Source organism: Cornus florida, unplaced genomic scaffold, assembly GCF_030987335.1.
Source record: "Cornus florida cultivar Cherokee Brave unplaced genomic scaffold, ASM3098733v1 CherokeeBrave_3.0.0_Hap2_Chr03, whole genome shotgun sequence".
NCBI lineage: Eukaryota > Viridiplantae > Streptophyta > Magnoliopsida > Cornales > Cornaceae > Cornus > Cornus florida.
Window position 1 is genome coordinate 638209 of NW_026775573.1, and position 20149 is coordinate 658357.

General features: G+C 36.5%; 4 protein-coding genes across 5 annotated transcripts; all 4 read left to right on the top strand.

Moving 5' to 3' along the window:
• The first annotated feature begins 2060 nt into the window (after positions 1 to 2060).
• LOC132298894 (transcription factor MTB1-like) lies at positions 2061 to 4892 on the top strand. Its single transcript, XM_059795241.1, has one exon. The coding sequence runs from the start codon at positions 2737 to 2739 to the stop codon at positions 4546 to 4548; it is 1812 nt and encodes a 603-aa protein (XP_059651224.1). The 5' UTR covers positions 2061 to 2736; the 3' UTR covers positions 4549 to 4892.
• Positions 4893 to 10946: 6054 nt separating this feature from the next.
• On the top strand, positions 10947 to 12330 carry LOC132298584 (RING-H2 finger protein ATL79-like). Its single transcript, XM_059794983.1, has 2 exons — positions 10947 to 11498; positions 11813 to 12330. Exons 1-2 carry the CDS (start codon positions 11047 to 11049, stop codon positions 11976 to 11978), a joined length of 618 nt encoding a protein of 205 aa, XP_059650966.1. The 5' UTR covers positions 10947 to 11046; the 3' UTR covers positions 11979 to 12330.
• A 736-nt stretch (positions 12331 to 13066) lies between these two features.
• On the top strand, positions 13067 to 16123 carry LOC132298896 (cyclic pyranopterin monophosphate synthase, mitochondrial). 2 transcript variants are annotated; one of them, XM_059795243.1, is made up of 4 exons: positions 13067 to 13249; positions 13438 to 13572; positions 14194 to 14807; positions 15860 to 16123. In XM_059795243.1, exons 2-3 carry the CDS (start codon positions 13480 to 13482, stop codon positions 14785 to 14787), a joined length of 687 nt encoding a protein of 228 aa, XP_059651226.1. In that variant the 5' UTR covers positions 13067 to 13249; positions 13438 to 13479; the 3' UTR covers positions 14788 to 14807; positions 15860 to 16123. The 2 variants fall into 2 exon arrangements, with proteins under 2 accessions (XP_059651226.1, XP_059651227.1); XM_059795244.1 differs by having other exon boundaries at positions 13067 to 13246.
• A 1450-nt stretch (positions 16124 to 17573) lies between these two features.
• Positions 17574 to 19573, top strand: LOC132298895 (aspartyl protease family protein 2-like). Its single transcript, XM_059795242.1, has one exon. It carries the CDS (start codon positions 17933 to 17935, stop codon positions 19346 to 19348), a length of 1416 nt encoding a protein of 471 aa, XP_059651225.1. The 5' UTR covers positions 17574 to 17932; the 3' UTR covers positions 19349 to 19573.
• Positions 19574 to 20149: the final 576 nt, after the last annotated feature.

Consider the following 20149-nt stretch of genomic DNA (forward strand, 5'->3'; position numbering starts at 1 on the left):
TTAAAAAAAAAAATAGCGACTTAAAATATAAAATTCTACTCGCAAATTTTATTTAAAATTTTTACTATTTAAAGTGTGTGTATTTTTATTAATTTTTTTGTATCATATAAATTTCAAAATAATATTTTGAACAATAATTTTAAACGTGCTTAGTCAGTCTTTTCAAGAGATTTTTCTTTATTAACCACTAAATAGAAAAGTTATATAAAATCTTTAAATCTGCCAAGTCCGTACAGACGGTAATATATTTATTTATCATAAGAATTAGTCTCATTTACATGCAATAATAATGGAGTGTGCAAGTTGAAGTGAGCCCACAATTAAAAAGACAATGGTTTTGGAATCATTTTCAATTAAAGCCTTTATTTGCCTTAGATTCTACTCAATTGAGGGCCATGGTGTTTTACATTATATTTATAATACCATCTCTAATTGTTGCTTAACCTGCATCAAATTCTAATCCCCTCTCAGACACAATAAATCTGTTGTTGGTTTCCTAGGATTTCTTTTTGTTCAACTTTTAATATCAACAACGTGTCCAAAGAATATTATGTAATCCAAGGGTTAAGATCGCTCGATCACTTCGCTTTCCATTAACCTTAATTTCTTTTACTTTGGGCCCCACTGGTCAACATCATTTCATTTTTCTGGTACACAATATTGATGCACTTAATAGTAGTAATACTGTAATACAAAGAACACACAAATACAAACAAAAAAAAATAAAAATAAAAAATAAAAGGAAAAGATACAAATGGAATAGTAGTAAAGTAAAAACGAAAGTGCAATAAATTAGAAAAAAGTTTCCAGATGACTGTTTGGCAACTTTGGCATACAATATGTTTTTGGTAAATATCAAAATAATCGTTTTGTTGTAAGAGTATTTTAGATAAAAATTGAATTAGTAATAAAAATTTATTTTAAAATTTTACTTTAATTTTTTTTGTTACAATACTAAAATACACAATATTAGTAATTTAGTAATATGAGTTTGGGCTAAAAAATCTGATATGTTATGAACTATTTCAAACCAATATCAATCGTCCCAAACATAATATGACTCAAATTTAAAAATTAATATAAAAAAAATAATATCATAACACGTTCCAAACAACCCTAAAGATGTTTTGATTTACGAGTATTCCTAACAATTTTTAGATTGGAGTCTCATTATCAAATTATGTTCTTGATGATCAATGTTGAACACTTTAGCATAATATTCTTTTTTTTTTATTGATCAAGAATTTTAATTTTCGAAAAGTATCATAATTATCTAATAAGAATGAATTTTTATTTTTATTTTTCAAATGAGCAATTCGAGGACCTATTGATTCTAACAAACGAATTGTCTGAGTTGATAATTTGTACCTTTAATCTATAGACTAGAGTATTAGCGAAATACCTAGAAGAGGGAATAAAATATGAAAGTAAAATTGGGAGGACGTAAAATATGCAAAAGAATATCAAGAAAAGGTTTCAAAGAATTCAATAACATATTAAGAGAAAAACAAATATTTGACTTATTTTTCATCGTTATTTCCTCGTGTATATAAACTCTTGGTTGGATTGGTCGTAGTCAACTCCTAATAATAGAATAAATTTTTTGAATATATGATATTACAAAAATGTAATCCTTTGACCATCATTCTTGAATCTCTCCACGAAATTCTGACCAAAAGAGCTTACAACTTTTGAAGTCCTTAATAGTCGACATTGTATTAAAACAAACAATAATAAATAGCAAGTATATAATATTTCACGCATTAATTAAAACAGTTAATAATAAATAATATATTAATAAAAAGAACAAACTAAATACACTAAACTCCGGTCATGTAGGGTCTAAAATAAGGTTAGATATGTTGTTAAGACTCATTCTCTAATAACAACAATATACTAATAATCATAGGCAATTATATAAACTTATAATTGTACATTTAAATTTCACACAAATAAGGAACCCTGGATGCAGCAGCCATGTGAAAATAATTCCCTCTATTTAAGTTTTATATAACGTCACACATATATATGCGTGTAATGTGTGTGTAAAAGCTTTATTAAGGAAACAAACCCAACAAAAACGTTGCCGACTACCCCTCAACCTCCAACCCTGAAGCTCTTGCTTAACCATGGTTACTTTTCTTATCATCCACCGTCTGCACATGCAGTTAGGATTTAGAGAGCAGAACTAACGCCCCCACCTCTCTCTCTTTCTCCCTCTCTCAACTTCACGTTACTGGAAGAAGAGAGAAGTTTGCATTTTTGGTTCTCAAATTACTGTCTGACTGTTTGTTTTCCGGGGACTGTCACATTCTTGGTATATTTTCCAGCACAAGAAGTTGTTATCTTGCTTCCCAACAGAAATACTGGTGTGTACCTTCTTTCAATTTTGTGTGTGTGTGTTTTATTCTTTCTATATTTATGCATAGATTGAGGGTTATATATTTCTGGGCTTTCTCTAATTGGTGGGTAACTTAGATTTAGAGCCTGTGAGATCCGAAACTAGAAATATAACCAATTGGGGCGACTTGAAAAAGATGTATTGGAGGGTAAGAACTAAGATGGGTTTCTTATTGATGTATTTGTTGTTCATCTGTTGAATGAAGTAAGTGGATTTGAATTTGTGGGGAAGAACTTATTTTATTTATTTATTTATTTTTATTGTTTTTGGTATAGATAGATTTCAACTGGGTATTGTAAATTTCAAGTCTTATTTAGTTTGTGGGTGGTGTTGAGATGAAAATAGAGGTAGGTATGGGGGGTTTGGCGTGGAATAACGAGGAAAGGGCCTTGCTTGCTCTGGTTTTGGGCACTCGAGCTTTTGATTATCTCATGTCAAGCTCAGTTTCTGCCGAATGCTCTTTAATGGCAGTTGGTGGTGATGAGAATTTGCAGAATAAGCTCTCAGATCTCGTGGACGGCCCAAACGCGGACAATTTTAGTTGGAATTATGCCATTTTCTGGCAAATTTCGCGGTCCAAGTCCGGCGACCTGGTTTTAGGATGGGGAGATGGGTCTTGTAGGGAGCCAAAGGAAGGGGAGGAGGAATCGGAAGTTTACCGAATTCTGAATATTCCGCTGGCGGATGACACCCAACAGAGGATGAGGAAAAGGGTACTTCAGAAATTGCACACACTGTTTGGGGGTTCAGATGAGGATAGTTATGCTTTTGGACTAGATAGGGTTACGGATACTGAGATGTTCTACCTAGCATCCATGTACTTTTCATTCCCTCCAGGTCAAGGCGGCCCGGGGAGGTGTTTCGCATCAGGGAAGCACATATGGCTCTCGGATGCATTGAGGGCACCATCTGATTACTGTGTCCGATCAGTCCTAGCGAGGTCTGCTGCTATTCAGACAATTGTTTTGATCCCAACTGATGTAGGAGTGGTAGAATTGGGATCAGTTAGATCCATACCAGAAAGCTTGGAGGTGTTGCAGTCAATAAAATCATCCTTCTCGTCCCTTGGCTCACTCATCAGGGCCAAGCCGATGATGACTGTACAGCACACCAGTGACAAGAAAGATGGAAATGCCCATTTCTCTAATCTGGGTATTGGGGAGAGAAAGGATGGAATTCCAAAGATTTTTGGGCAGGATTTGAACTCGAGTCGTTCTCAATTTAGGGAAAAACTCGCTGTTAGGAAGGCGGTGGAGAGGCCGTGGGAAGTGTGCTCAAATGGGAATAGGTTTCAAGCTCCAAATACTCAAAATGGGTTTCATGGTTCAAACTGGACACAATTCCATAGTCCAAAGCAGGGGATGACTGTTGAAAGTTTCAATCAGACTCCAACAAATAATCTTCAAGAGCTTGTTAATGGTGTTAGGGATGAATTTCGGCTTAACCAGTACCAGCCTCAAAAGCAGGTGCTAATGCAAATTGATTTTGAAGGGGCCACTTCAAGGCCTTCTGTTATTTCCCGGCCAGTTAGTGTTGAGTCCGAGCATTCAGATGCTGAGGTTTCATGCAAGGAAGAGCGGGCAGCCCCAGCTGATGAAAAGAGGCCACGGAAACGGGGCCGCAAACCTGCTAATGGAAGAGAAGAGCCCCTCAATCATGTAGAGGCGGAAAGGCAGCGACGGGAGAAGCTGAACCAGCGGTTCTACGCGTTACGAGCTGTTGTGCCCAACATCTCAAAGATGGACAAAGCCTCCTTGTTGGGAGATGCCATTGCTTACATCACTGAGCTTCAGAAGAAGCTCAGAGACATGGAATCAGAGAAGGATAAATTCGGGAGCACTTCAAGAGATCCATCGATTTTGGAGGCTAAGCCAAATTTGGAAAATCAAAACCAAGTTCCAAACATCGAAATCCAATCTGTCCGTGATGAAGTTATTGTGAGGGTGAGCTGCCCTTTGGATACCCACCCCGTATCAAGAGTCATTGAAGCATTCAAAGAGGAGCAGATCACTGTTGTTGAGTCAAATCTTGCCGCAGGGAATGACACAGTGTATCATACATTTGTGATCAAGTCTCAAGGATCTGAGCAGCTGACAAAGGAAAAATTGATTGCAGCATTTTCCCGCGAATCCAACTCTTTTAGGTGATTTGGGTAACAAGAAAATTGTATTAACATAGTTTTTAATCATATATGTAGTGAAGAAACCATTCAATAGCTTATGCAAAGGTTTTGGTATACGGTAATGTAGGTTAGAAGTAGAAAAATTAATACCTAATGACCAAGTAGGCCAGCAAATTTGTGTGTGTGTTTCTAGTATACGTATGCTGTCATAAGGAGCTATTCTTGCAAGATGAATTGAGTTTGTAAGTTTAACCAACTCTGTCATTGCTACTTACTTTTCTAGGAGTTGATAAACTTCTTTTGTTTTTTTATGCTTGTGGAATTGTTTCTCTAATCTTATATACCTTATCTCCTCCGCTTTTCTCTAAACTTTTTTGCATCACTGACATGGTTTTTGATTAAGTTGTGCCGCGTGTGGCCTTTAACTTGTGCCCTTTTGCTTTATTTTGTTCAAGTGGCTGCCCTCACACTTGAATTTGTGACTATTGAATCTATTGATCATCAATATGAGCTTTTATGCAATATATATATATTTTTGAATTAGTAAATTGTACATATATGTTTTGTTGGATTAATTGGAGTTCCAATGGTAGGACTGTATCATCCTCTTTTTCATATCAAAGTTTGCAGTATTAATTAATCATCTCATACTCAAATGTTTTGTAGAGCATAATTGAAATTTCTACAGAAAAGTAGGTGGATTTCAAATATATATATATATATATATGTTTTTGGGGCTGTTTTTGCTCATTGAACTTCACTAGGAAAGTTGGTTATTTGCTTCTTGGTTGAAGGATGAGGAAAGGGTTTTTGGCCAGAATCAATTTGCTTTTCTGGAAAGTTGTTTCTATTTCCGTGACTTTGATGCGCAGTATGACAGTGTGTGTATATTTACTTTCCTTGTGCATGACACTGATGGAATACATGTAGTTGCAAAATTTGTAGGAAACAGATTTGTCAATGCCATGGAATGCGATGATTATGCATTTCAAAACATGTGGAATGTATGGCACCAAGAATAAAAAAACACGAGTTTCTGATGTTTCAAATGCATTCTTATATTTCTATCCTAAGCTATGACCAATTCTAGAATGTCATACATCAAGTCTAGTAGCTGATTGTTTGATAAACGACACGAAGTTGCCTTAATTATTTTCACTTAAACCAATGGCAGCCAACCATTTCTGACTATCAGTTTACTAATCTAATAGGTTTATGGTGTTTTTCATATGCTAGTAGGCCTAACAGGTTGCTTTGTGATTTAATTTAGCCGGTTCCCTAATAATGCGATAGAGGTCATTCCTATCTAAGTTTCATCAAACTCTTTTAAGTTGAAGGTTATGTCTTGTATGGTTAAGTTCAGATTCTTTTTCTTTCCCCTGTTTTCTTAGCAACCAAACAGAGGTTGCTTCTAAACAAGTGAAAAGGGTGAAGGGAAAATATATTTTAGTGAAATTCAAGGCCATCCTCTGGTAATCCTTTTGTCCTTGAAAGGGGAATTGAGGTATCTCTAACAGTGGGAGAAAAGAAGATGGAAGGAAAAGAATAAAAATGATTAGGCTACATTTGCTGGAGGATATTTGTAGAGGAATAAAGAAAACATTAGGACCCTTTGTACACACAAATTTCTTAATCAGAATAGAAATAGTGAAACAAATAATTAATTTTATTAATATTTGATAAGTGGGTATAATTCTATGTAATATTCTTTACAAAGAAAGAATGTCCTTTGATTTGATTTCCTAAATCTTCGGTGCAAATGTTTCAATATTTGATGTTGAATCGACTGTAACAAACTTTCTTCAAATTTTCGAGAAATGAAAGAAACTTGAAATGATTTCCGATTGAGAGTCGTGGAAGCTTAATCTAAGCGTTGGATAAAAGTCTTTGAATAGGACCGGCAACTTGTAGAACCATTAAATCAGAATATTGAAGAGACAATTAAATTAATGTGAGTAGAGTGGAGTGGTAGGCCAATCAACGAAAATGCAATGGTATGGTATAACAGGTGTGCGCTTGTCCATTTACTCAAAAGCTCAAGCTATTAGATAGTACTACATACTCACCCATTTATATCAAATTACTTTTTTATCCAGATCTGATGTGGAACAAATGACCCTCGTAACATATGGTATGGTATCAATCGTTGCGCCCCCCTAAGGAGGTTGTGACTTCCATTTGCAGTGGCTCACTGGTGCCCATCATGCCCTCTTTCTCACTCAATAAGAATGCATCCACATGTTTAGCCTTTTTAACAGCTCAAAAATGACTACTTTGAATGCAAACCAAAAGAAGAATGAGCAATTACTCTTTCATAGGAACATGCAATGTTGGTGAGAAATAGGTGGACAAACACTTATCAACAATAGACACGATACAGATACAGTGATATATATATATATATATCAAACTAATAAATAATGAACAAAAGAAGAAGATGAATTCACATGCAGAGATTAGATGCATATTGGGGGATGTACCATATCTTTGGTTTGATACACTTGGAAAAAAAAAAGGGTGTGGTTAAAATAGTGAAACATGTGACCTAAATAGAGACCAGAAGTCTAAATGCTTTAGCTTTAGCTTTTGTGCCCATACCAGACTTCTCAATCACTTCACTCATTTTCTAAATTTACTTTGACATATTCTTCTTTCCTTCTATGGAAGGACCAAGACAAGTAAAATGTGTGACATGTGCCTTGAGTGCATTTGTTAGTCCACAACAGCCAGAGCAGATCATGTGGTAGTCAAATTCAATACTTTAATGTGATTTTTTGGACCCATCATCTAGAATATATATATATATATATATATATATATATAGCACCTGCCTGCCCTTTGCATGATCCTTACAGGTCATTGGTTGCTTACTGGAACGGTATCATGTTTATTGTGTGTTTATATATATACATGTGTGTTTGTTTGTGTGTCAAATCTGTCAATACCATTATTGGTGCATCCTGTGTTAAAAAATGGGGTTTGGTGAGCACAATACAATTCCTGACAGTGACCACAACAAATTAACATTCACATTTCAATTCTTAGAATAGGAGGCGGCATAAGAGAAGAAAAATGCCACACTGTTGAAGATTTAACCAGAAGCTTCTGATATCGTTTGTCACGTGACCAAAATTTAGTGTCCTAAACCAAATGTCAATACAAGGAAAACCCAAGAAGGAAGAGTTAAGGCACATAGGTTTAATATAAAACATCAATCGCGATGCGAGTGAAGTTTCTAACTTATATCACAATTCATGTTTTATAGTCAATCTCAAGTGTCTTAGCGTACTTTTTCTTTTTAAATTTTTTTCCACTTAGTTGGATGCATTTGAATACATGTATAATTTTTTATAAAATATTGGCTAAATCAGCGTATCAATCTGCCCTGCTATATCTAATTACTCCATATAGTCATTGTGTTTATAAATTAGTGAATTTCTGAATAAAATAAATTTGTTGACCAGATTTCTGGAATTTGGATTCGAATTTGTTGAATGGGGTTGTAACAACAGTGCAGTGTTGGTTGACTATGGAATTTGTGACAAACATTGGACCCATGTGGGTCTTAAATCAACATAACTAGTTGCGAAGTGTTGCTCGAGCAAATATCAAGTCCACGTGCCCAAGAAAATGTGAAAAACAAAGAAAAATAACACTAAAGTATAACAAAATCAAAGTCAACTTTCTTCACATATACTTGTGATTTTGAATATTTCCATTGTATCACATCATTCCAGAACGCTAACAATGGGGTCAGAGGACTTGGCTTGTTAGAACCGTCTAGTCTCCATTGTCTGAGTCACCTACCATACGTTTCTCAACTATATATATATATATATATATATATATATATATATATAATCACTGAAAACAAGTCAACATGGTCCCCTTAATCAATCGTGCTACAAGAGTGGACCTCATAAATATCTAATTTAATTTAGTTCTGATTAATTTGAGTTTTCCGGAATTTTGTGATGATGTTATTTTTTAAGGAAAATTATGACAACATTATATAAGCTGAAAAACAGCATCTCTTATAGTTCCATTCTATTTTACTTTTGGGTTAATAATGTTAGTCTTTTAGAACACTCCATAATCCACCATTCAATATATATAATTGTTCGCTCCACGTACACGCGGGCCGGGAAAATTAAAAAGGAAGCCCCATTCATCATATCAAGTTTAAATGACTAGTCCAGGTTGAGGTTTATTGTAAGGTAAAAAAAAAATGTGTAGATTCATAGAGAGAGCAACAACCATAAACAAAAGCTTACCCTTTTAAACAAAAAAACAAAAAAAAACAAAAAACCATAAACAAAGCCACTTGAGCCCAGTTACAGAGCATCGTGTCAATCAGCCCAATTCCAAAACCACGGTTGAGGTTTATTGTGCCTAGACTCAAACTGGAGACCTTAGAGCCTTAAAGAAACTAAAATATTTTTCAGGCCCACACGAAGACAGGGAGTAGTTCATGTGCATGATACGTGAGATATTTGGGCTTGTGGGCTTGAAGCTGAGCGGATCTTATGATTATGAAAAGAAATTGTGGGACGTAGAGCTGAAGAGCCTGAGATTTTCACATGAATACTTTTGAAGAATATATAAACAGAGAGGAAATTGGAAGAGATGAAAATGAAGGGAACGGTCCGGTCCTGGGGGTGGACTCAAAAAGAATTAATTAAACTTTTTATTATATACCCAAAAAAAAAATGTTTATATATATAAACATTACCTTCATTTTTTTTTTTCTGGGTATATATTTGTTCTCTTTTCTGGGAGAGAAAAGAATAGTATATGGATGACATGAAAATAAAGGATAAGGATCCTCTAAGTTAAAAACTCTCTATATTATCATAAGTTGAATCACTTACACTGACCTATGGCATTTTAAGTAAATTTACGACTAAAATTACACCACATCAGTCAATTTAATAAGACTTAAAATACTGTATCGTTTTAGGGCTACAGGCAGAAACATTGTAAGTAAAAAGTGTTTAATTTATAGAACCATCAAAAGAAAATGCAGATATTCGTGAAAATCCTAACAGGGAAAACCATAATGCTCAGGATTGAGTCGAAGGACAACATCAACCCATGATATTTATTTTCAATTTTCATCATCATCTGCTGTAATACTTCAAATATTCTCTTCCTTTCTTTCTTGTAATCTGATTCATTAGATTTAATGTTTTTAATTGTTTTGATATTCTTAGTTGTAATCTTCCATGATTTTTTTTTTCATCAAACCCAGTAGAGTACATAGAATGTCACTATATGAATGTGCTATATGATTCAACAGATAATTCAATAAAGAGTTTTCACTGCGTTTCTTCCAGAAGCCCTAAAACGACATACTATTTGAAGTTTTATTAAATGAGTTGGTGTGGTATAATACTAGCCATAAATTTACTTAAAATGCTATGTGTGAGTGTGTAAGTGATTCAACTTATGATAATATAAAGGGCTTTTAATTTAGAGGATCCTTGTCCGAAAAAATTAAAGCTTCTAAGTTTCCACTCCAATAACTATCCTTACTATTTATTTTAAAAGAAACTTGTATTTTTAAAAATAAAATCAGTGTCTAAAATCTTATTAATTACTCTGTATTTAACTATGCTGGGATTTCTAAGCAATGCAATGTGAGCTATTATCTACAAATATGATGATGGTGTGACTCTAGTGTAACTTTTTGTTAGAAAAAGGTTAGTGGCGTGACCTAATATAGAGTAATAATTGTTGATATGATGAGCTGGGGCATAGGGCCAATAGCGATTTCCAACTAGGAAGAAGCTGAAACCCCCAAAGCTTATCTTCCCCAACTTTTTATTTAGTTGGAGAGAGAGGATGTGAACACCGGAGACAACCTTATCTTTCTTTCTCACCCTTTACAGTAGTTTGGAGAGAAAATATATGATTATGCGTTGGTGTGTAGCAATCAAGTTTGATGTAACCTCTTTAGCACCATCTGTCCCACTTTATGTGTGTTTGTACGTATTCACAAACACACACACACACACACATATATGTATATATATATATATCGTTATGGGAGAGGGTAGAAATTTCAATACAATAGAGTTTTCTCAACATAAAAGCTTCACAATTTTGCATTAGGGGTTTTCTTTTAAAAATTAATTCATTGAGTTTTTTTTTTTGTTTTTGTTTTTGTTTTTTTCCTTCATGTTCTTAGGGCTATTTTTTTTCGAACAGCTGAGACACGTGGAGTATAAGTAAATTAAAATGTGTTCTTTCTTTGGTCCATTTTGTAAAAGCAACTGAAAACAAATCCGTCAAATTGCAAATGGAACTCGCAGATTTTGGGCACAAATCCGCGTGCCGGAGCCTAATAGCGGGCCCACTTCGCACCAATTAATTTTGTATATATAAAATCACACCATTCTCATTCTTCGCTATCAAAAAAATTCCCCCCTGATTTATTCTGTCTGAGCATCTTTCTACAAGAATCAATTTATGTTCATACCTAGTCTATTATATATATATATATGGTAGTTTATATTTATATATGCCCATCCAAATTAAAATGCGACCATCCAAGTCCCTTGTCTACGTTGCATCGTCACCAGTATCCTCCACAACTACAAGCCCAAAACCACCAACACCGCCACCAAAATGCGACGTTCATGCCTGTCCTTGGTGGCCTTACTCCAATTCCAACGATTTTGAATTAAATGCCACCGTCATCCTCATCGTCCTCTTCTCCGGTGTCATCTTTGCCCTCGCTCTCAACGCTGCCATCCACTTCCTCCGTCATCGCCGCCATCTTCCCCGTTCTGAAACCACCCATGAAGCTGCAGAAGCCGAACCCCAGCCAAAGCCAAATCCTACTCCTTGCACCACCACAGCGCCTCCTACGGTGGTGTTTTCCGCAGGGATGAAGCTGGGAGGTGCAGTGGCAGAGTGCGCCATCTGTTTGTCTGAGTTCACTGAGGGAGAAGGAATTCATGTGTTGGGAAGGTAATATCAATCAATCACCATTTTGTAGGCTCTAGTTACTATATTTTTCGTCCAAATTTTACTTTAGAGGAAGCAAACTAAAAAAAAATGATATTGATTGCAATATTCTAATTTAATACATTTAAAATTTTTTTTTTTTGTCCCAACTAGTTATGTTCCTTTTCCCAAAATTAATTTCTATTTTGCAAAATTAGCAATATTAAGTGTCCATAGTCCGTACTTGCTTACAGCAGATAAATAGATTGAAAAAAGATCAAGTTAATTAAATCTACTGTAAAATCTCTAAATATGTATTATATGCATGCTCTTAACAGGTGCAGGCATGGCTTCCACATCCAATGCATCCAGGAATGGTTATCTTCCCATTCTTCTTGTCCCACTTGCCGCACCGATTGCCACCCTTCCTCCTCCTCCTCCTCCTCCTCCTCCTCCTCCAATGGTGGTGGTAACGAGAGCGATTCCCGACAAGCCACTGCTTAGAATAGACGGATTCTGGTTGTTACTAATCACTCTCTGAGATCAATGTATATATGTGTAAATGGTTTGAAATTTTGCTACTTGTTCATCTCTGTTTTGGCTTTTTTTTTTATTTATTTATTTTTATTTTATTTTATAATTAGGTCTAAATAAAAGAGCTGCATTATTATTATCAGTTTCTCCATTGTGGAACGAACATAAGAGACTTTTTGACAGTTTCATGTGTCCTCTAACTCACTCCTTCGTTTTAATGATATATTTATTGTTGATGTGACCCTCCTAAGAGCTGAAGAAATTGTCAATTAGTGTTTCAAATGTTTAGAGAAAGAGCACCTTTTGGTTTAAAATGGAAGAAGAATCGTGACTCTTTTTTCTCTAAAAATAAATTAATTACTATCTCTGTTCTAAAATAAATATTTTTTTTTTTGAGAGACTCTGACTTACAGGATAGTTTTTATCATTGTATCTTCAATTAACATAAGTTAAAAATAATAGTCCCAATTGAGTTTTTGAAAAAAGAACGGATTAAATAAAATTCAATCTTGTTAATAATATCGGTAAATGTCATTGTTTCAACTTTACGTAATATTATATCTTGACATTAAAGACAAACTCAAATTGGATTTGCCATCTACTAAATTCTCAAATTTATAATTATTTGTTTCAAATTACCAACTTAATGCAACACATCCTAATGTAATACTCAAAAATATCCTAATGATAAAACAAATCAAGCCAAAAACAATGAATGAATACATATTCAGTTGATATTTGGTGCCATGGGAAATATTTAGACTTGGTAAAAGAAGTATTGACACAATACGTGTGAAATACAACGCACAAGTGTTCTATAATTTATTTATTTTTTCTTGGATTTGGCAAATTGTAACTTTGCAATTATCTTTTCTTTTTACTCTAATTATAAATTAATAATGCAATTTTAAAACATATTATGAGTTCATTAAAAATAAAATATAAATTTTTGAAATTAAAAACAATAACTATATATATATTTTAATTTTAAAAAAGCTACAAATTGGCGATCACATGATAATATACACAAATAAACAAAAAAATATTTATTTTATTTTATTTTATTGATTTATTTGACAAAAGTGCCCGTGTCTTAAACATTGGAAATTTGGAAGCGGAAGATGCCACCAGTACTTGTTAGTCTTTCTGTTGGCAGAAAACGAGCCCAAAGCGCGAGCGAAAGACGTTTCACTGACAACAACCTCAGCTAAGCGGCTGAGCAATTCCCAGACATTAACGTGGTTGTATTTCTCTCTCTTCAATCATTCTTTATATACGAGTTATCCCGCTTCTGATCTCTTTCTGATTTTGTTCAACCCATATGAGCATTACCTGTTTGTGAATATGTGAGACTGAGAATTGGTTTCAATATGATTCACTTCATCTATCTACCATCTTTGCCTGTTTTAATTTATTTGAATTTTTATAGAGACCTAAATCCTTTTCAAAGACGACCCGAGCTCTGACCATCATGTTTCTTCGCCGACTTCTACCTCTATCAAGAAGGCTCTTCAGCAGTAACAGTTCTAATGATCCTGCGAGCATCATTGCAGAGCTCAATAAGGTAGTATCATACAGTTATCTTTTCAGTTTAACCGCAACGTTATTTCATTGATATCTAGGAGTTCATAAGCAAATGCCAAAATAAGTACAATGATATCAAGTGTAACTATCTGAACAATTTTCATGAATTTTGGTTATTAATGCTTAATTCATGTTTTTAGCTGTTAAAATGGCACGAAGTTAAATTATCAAGGGTGGGTTCATCTCCCTTCTGTGGAATATATCACATAGCACTGCATCATGGAAATGAGGGTGCTGGAACATTTTAATGTTACATTAGTGCAGTTTCCATTGCTTAATGTGCTGTGAAGAGTTTAGTGGCATGAGTAACCATAACCGAGACTGATGTTGAAAAGGACCTTTACTCGTAAACAGATGAAACTAATTTTAAGAAGATAAAGAAAAAGGCAGGATGTTCTAGCATGTATTTTCTCCACCAAAAGCTTCAATTTTAACTGAAAATCAAATATTTGTGGTGATCTGGGAAAGAAATATGTTTGGAATGTAAATCTTGTGTCAAGAAGAATCACATAATCCTGAACATTTTCTCTTAACATGAATGCTATGGATGCCACTGCACCACACACTCATCATACGGTCTATATACTCATCTTGTTTTCAGGAAATGGAATCTGTGTTTGGTGAACCTCCTTCCAGTACTCATCCCAATTCTATTGACAACAATGTAATGGCTGCTCAAGATTCCCAGTCTGTATCTCCAAAAATAGTGGAAAATGACTATGGCTTGACCCACGTTGGCAGCAAGGGTGAAGCCCAAATGGTAGATGTCTCTCCCAAAGAAAACACCAAGAGAGTTGCTGTTGCTACTTGCAAAGTTATTCTGGGCAGGAAGGTGTTTGACTTGGTATCAGCCAACCAAATGGCCAAGGGTAATGTCCTTAGTGTGGCGAAAATTGCAGGAATAAACGGGGCAAAGCAGACAAGCAACCTTATCCCACTATGCCACAACATCAAATTGACTCATGTTCGCGTTGATCTTTCATTGAATCGTAATGATTGTAGTGTTGAAATAGAAGGGGAAGCTGCTTCTACAGGGAAAACTGGGGTGGAAATGGAAGCAATGACAGCAGTGTCTGTTGCTGGCCTAACAGTATATGATATGTGCAAGGCTGCTTCCAAGGATATCCAGATTACAGATGTACGGCTTGAACACAAGAGTGGTGGGAAGAGTGGAGACTGGTCCAGGGAGGAATGATGATTTCCTTGAAAACTAAGGTATGCCAAATCCAACTAAATGCAATGGAGGTTAGGTATTTTAGTCATTTAGTGCGCATTTACGTATTACATTGAAATGAAAAGAACTAGATAATCAGAAAATAAATATAAAAACTAAAAGTATCTTGTTGTCTCATAAAATCCTAAAACTAATCATACAGATGGAACAGTGATAAAATTTTATAATATGAAGATAGCATGTGATTTGATTCTCTTCTTGTTTCTAAACTTGTGTTACTTTGCATATCTAAAAGCAGTCAATTCCCATTCAGTGCATAATAAGTGTTCCTAAAATATCCTTCTGAATGAATAGTCTTCAAAACTTTTCCAGTAAGTTAACAATTCGAATCTTTAAATTATGGAGGTTAGTTTTGGAAATTTGTGCCTTGCACTTGAGTATGGAGGTTTTAGAAATGAACAATTTGTATACAAGTTGATTCAACTTGTGTGACTCATCCACAAAAGGGCGGTGAGGCCACCCCCTGTTGTGGGGTTCAATGTGCCCTTATGAGAGAGTTGGCAGAAGCCGATTTGACTTGTATATCATTTTTCTTTGAAAACTTTGTGATGGACAAACAACTGTAATTAGAAAACCACAATTACTAATAAAGTATTAAGTGATGCATCCTAAACTTTTTCCAGGGTTTCGAAGCCCAATTCAGAAATTTGTAAGTTCATAAATTGTGTATTTAAAACATGTATAATGACATCTGAGTATAATACTCGAAAGTTCATTGGTAGGGGAAGCACTATACTAATGCTTAATGACATCTGAATGTAATATTCTTGCATGACATGACCTTAAAATTTCCATGATGGGGGAGTTGAGTGTCTCTTCCCCCTCTCCTCCCCACCCTCCCCCTTTTCTGTTGTGGATGGGGGTGGCAAAAATCAGTAGCTTAAAAGTACTGTGGAGCAAAGTGGCCTTCTACTTGTATGATTAGGAATTTTAGATTTCATTGGTACTTATCGTGCATGAATTTATGATTCATGTTATGTGGTTAATACTCCTAAGGTGTTCTGATTGCTCATAGCTCCTGTGTTGATGCCAGATGAAACAAAAACTTGGATATATCATTTTCCTTGAGATGGGTCAAGAAGAAGAGACATTGTCCGAGAGGTACGGTCGGGAGAGGGGTTGGGCTACGGATTAATGTACATGTAGGAAAGGAGGTTTCTTTTCTTCTCAAGAATTAACCTTTAATTTTGGTTGTCCCACAGCTGGAAATGATTGGGTATATTTCTGATTGCTTTCTTTATGATGTGTGTGATGCAACATTGTGTCTAATGCTTGCAGTTGAACTCTCTTTTTTTTACCCTTTTTCTTTTTGCTCTTTTGGCATGCTTGCCCCACATAATTCTGAAAACATGCTTCAATTATAAGGGGTAGGATAGTGCCCTGTGAGGGACCCGAGCCATCGTGCTTAAGCTAAACCCACCTCACCTTGGTATCAGTTTCCTGTGAATTCAAGGGTGTTCCCCACCTTTCTTTTACTTTAAGATTATGTTTGTAACTTTTCTTTGTTTGACATCTATGCTATTGTATTTAGCAGGGTTAGCCCTAATTTTGGAAAACCTGTGTCTAAGAAAGTGTTCAATCTTGTCTTGCTTGTATTCAACTTTTACCACTACTTATCTCCACACTCAAAACCGGGGGCAAGACATGGCGCAACGGAAGGTTAGCTCCATTCTCATACTTACATTCAACTTTTACCACTTTTTATCTCCACTCAAAACTGTAATTCAACCGTCCATTCACTGTTGGGAAAGAATGATAGCCTAATAGTTATGAACTCCATTCATTTCTGCAGTATATTCACTGTTGGGAAAGAATGATGCTTAAATAAGTTTAACCTTATCTACTTTCCCCCAAGGGACCATGCCTATGACTGACAAGAAAATTTTTACTTATTTCCATTTCACATTAAAGTGTTACCCAAATCACCTAACAAATCAAACAAAGAAATCATATTTTTGCAGCCTTATTGGTCATTTAATTCAGTTTGTCCTTTGTCTCACCTTAAAATATGAATGGTCCGGTCCACTTTTATTTAGAGATTCATCATTTTGAATGGAGTCATTTGGAAATATAGTAATATACACATGGGAGCCATTCTTTTTACATCTTGAATTTATCTTTTCAAATTAAACTAAAAATTATTTGGTATAAACAAATATGTTTAGCCTTAATTATTTCCCAAAGGCTCTAACAAAATGACGGTTTTAATCTAAAAAGAAAATACTTACCATGCTGATTAAACAAACCTCAAAGCATTGTATAAGTTCTCATTAAGAAACCGTATCTGTATGGTTCATGTGCTTTCTCTATGGATGTTACGAAAATGAAGATTAACGGTAAGAGTTGTTGTGGTCATGGACTCACAGTATATAACATACATACACATATAATATATGTTGTATATGTATGTATGTATATAAGGATTAAGATGATAGCAGACAAGAATCACGGGTTTAGACCAAGCCATTGTAGGGTGGGTTTACAGTCGCACGAGCTTCACAGGAGTGTCTGTCAACTCTTGTGTCCTATTAATTGGTTACTTTCGGCCACTTGCATTTCCCATTCAATAAGATCCAGAAATTTTTTGTACTTTCTTCACTCAAATTGTAACACATTAATTAAATCAATGAGAGCGAAAATAGAAGCATGCTATTGTTTTATGATTGCAGAAATCCACACTAAACTTCTTTTCCATGGCCACTTTAATTAACACTAATCACTAATGTTCCATTTTCTGACATAATTGTTTTTAAATGAAATACCATAATTTGACCTTTTGTTTTTTTCTCTTCCCATAACTCTCCTTTCAAACATACACTTACAAATTAGTACATATATGTTTACATACACAGTCCACAAAAAAAAAATATTTGTGTAGCAATGGTACATACATACAGCATTAAGCAGATTACATCGATTAATATTTGATTATCATGAAGTTCATCCCCATGTAAAGAATGTGAGTACTGTGCCAATCCATTTGTCTTCACCCTGTAAATTCAAGGGCCTTTTCGTCATTTCATCTGTCCCAAAAAACCACAACAGCTGCTGTCTGTCTGTGCATTTATCTATTTTTCCAAAGCTCTGCACGCACACACTCTCTACAATGGAAGGAAAAGCAAGAGTCATTCTCTTTGCCTTCGTCTTCCTTTGTATCACTGCCTGTTCCGCCAAATCTCATGAATACCAAAACCTAGTTCTACGCTCTCTCCCACAACCACATTCACTCTCATGGAGCGAAGAAGAATCCGAAATCTTAACCATGGACTCAGAAACGACACTCACCGTACAGTTGCAGTTGCACCACCGAGACACTTTGTCCTTCAATGCCACCCCAGAGGCTCTCTTCAACACCAGACTCCACAGAGACACCGTTAGAGTCCAAACGCTGACGTCCATCGCCGCCGTTAGCAAAAACAACAATAGCAGCCACGGCAAGGACTTCAGCAGTCCAGTCATTTCGGGACTCGCGCAGGGTAGCGGCGAGTACTTCACGCGCTTGGGCATCGGCACGCCTCCCAATTACGCCTACATGGTGCTCGACACCGGAAGCGACGTCGTCTGGATCCAGTGCTCCCCCTGCCGGAATTGCTACTCCCAGACCGACCCAGTCTTCGATCCCACCAAATCCACGTCGTTCGTCGCCCTCACCTGTGGGTCCCTCTTGTGTCGCCGCCTTGATTCACCGGGCTGTAATCAACGCCGTAACACCTGCCTTTACCAGGTCTCCTACGGTGACGGATCTTTCACCTTCGGCGAATTCTCCACCGAAACACTGACTTCTCGTCGGACGACGGTGCACGATGTCGCATTCGGCTGTGGCCACGACAACCAAGGCTTGTTCGTCGGCGCCGCCGGTCTTTTGGGCCTCGGCAGAGGCAAGCTGTCGTTCCCGAGTCAGACCGGTGACCGGTTCGGCCGGAAGTTCTCATACTGTTTGGCGGACCGCTTGGCTTCGTCTACACCGTCCTCAGTCGTGTTCGGTGACTCGGCCGTTCCGGGAACTGCTGTGTTCACTCCTCTACTCACAAACCCTAAAATCGGCACTTTCTACTACCTTGGACTCACTGGTATCAGTGTCGGAGGTGTCCGAGTCCGGGGCATTACGGCGTCGCTTTTTGAGCTTGACTCGTCTGGTAATGGCGGTGTCATAATTGACTCGGGGACATCCGTGACGCGGTTGACCCGACCTGCTTATGCTGCGCTCCGCGACGCTTTCCGGTCAGGTGCATCCAGATTGAAGCGGGCCCCAGATTTCTCCTTGTTTGACACGTGCTTTGATTTGACTGGGAAGACGGAGGTGAAGGTGCCGACGGTGGTGATGCATTTCGTCGGAGCTGACGTGTCATTGCCGGCGTCCAATTATTTAATTCCGGTGGCTGTGAAGGGTACTTACTGCTTTGCATTTGCGGGGACGACGGGCGGGTTGTCAATAATCGGGAATATCCAGCAACAGGGATTCCGGGTCCTGTATGATTTGGCTGGTTCGCGGATCGGGTTCGTTCCGCGTGGTTGCACGTGATTGGGAGAGGTAGTGTTTGGCTGAGGGGAAAGCTTTTCCCTGCTTTTTGAAATCTTGCTTTAAATTTCGGTGAACAGGAGGAGAAACTCGAAAAAGAGGATCTTGTGTTGTGTTGTTGTATGCTGAATTATATGCTCCAATGCAGGGTAAGTTGGTCAATACACATTTTTCTTCAACCTTTTGTTGGTGGTTGGTAATTCGTTTTAATGGAGTAAATTTATGCGATGTGAAGTACTAACAAATACTTCTCGTCTGTTTGTAAAAATGAAATAAAAAGGGAAGGAAGACCTTAGACCACACTATAAAAGAGCTTTTGTTCGGAGAAGAGGGATAAGAAAGAAAAATAATTCTTAGGTCGTTTTCTCATTTCAAGTGGCCCAACATGAATATTAACAAGTTCAGAGTTAATGATACTTAAAACAAGATTGTAAATGTAAGCATGGCTCTTAAATCATTAATCAAGAAAGAGCAGGAGAAACGAAAGGTATCCCCGAAAAAACGATCGAATTTTCCGTGACAAAGCCACGTCAGATTTCCACCCCCCAGGTAAAAGAAATAAAAAAAGGCAAAAGTGCAAACAACTCTTCCGAACTATTACAAATCGGCAATTTATTCATTTGGACTACAAAAATGAACAAGTCAGTACTACAACTATCCAAATCGTGTAAATTAACCCCTGAAACGCAATTCGGCCGCTTTTCGGCCCACGTGACCTGTCATTTTCTTTTAATTCCAAAATTGCCCTCACCTATAAATGAACCCATTTCGTGCTTATGCTTTCTCTCTCAGGTGAATTTATAT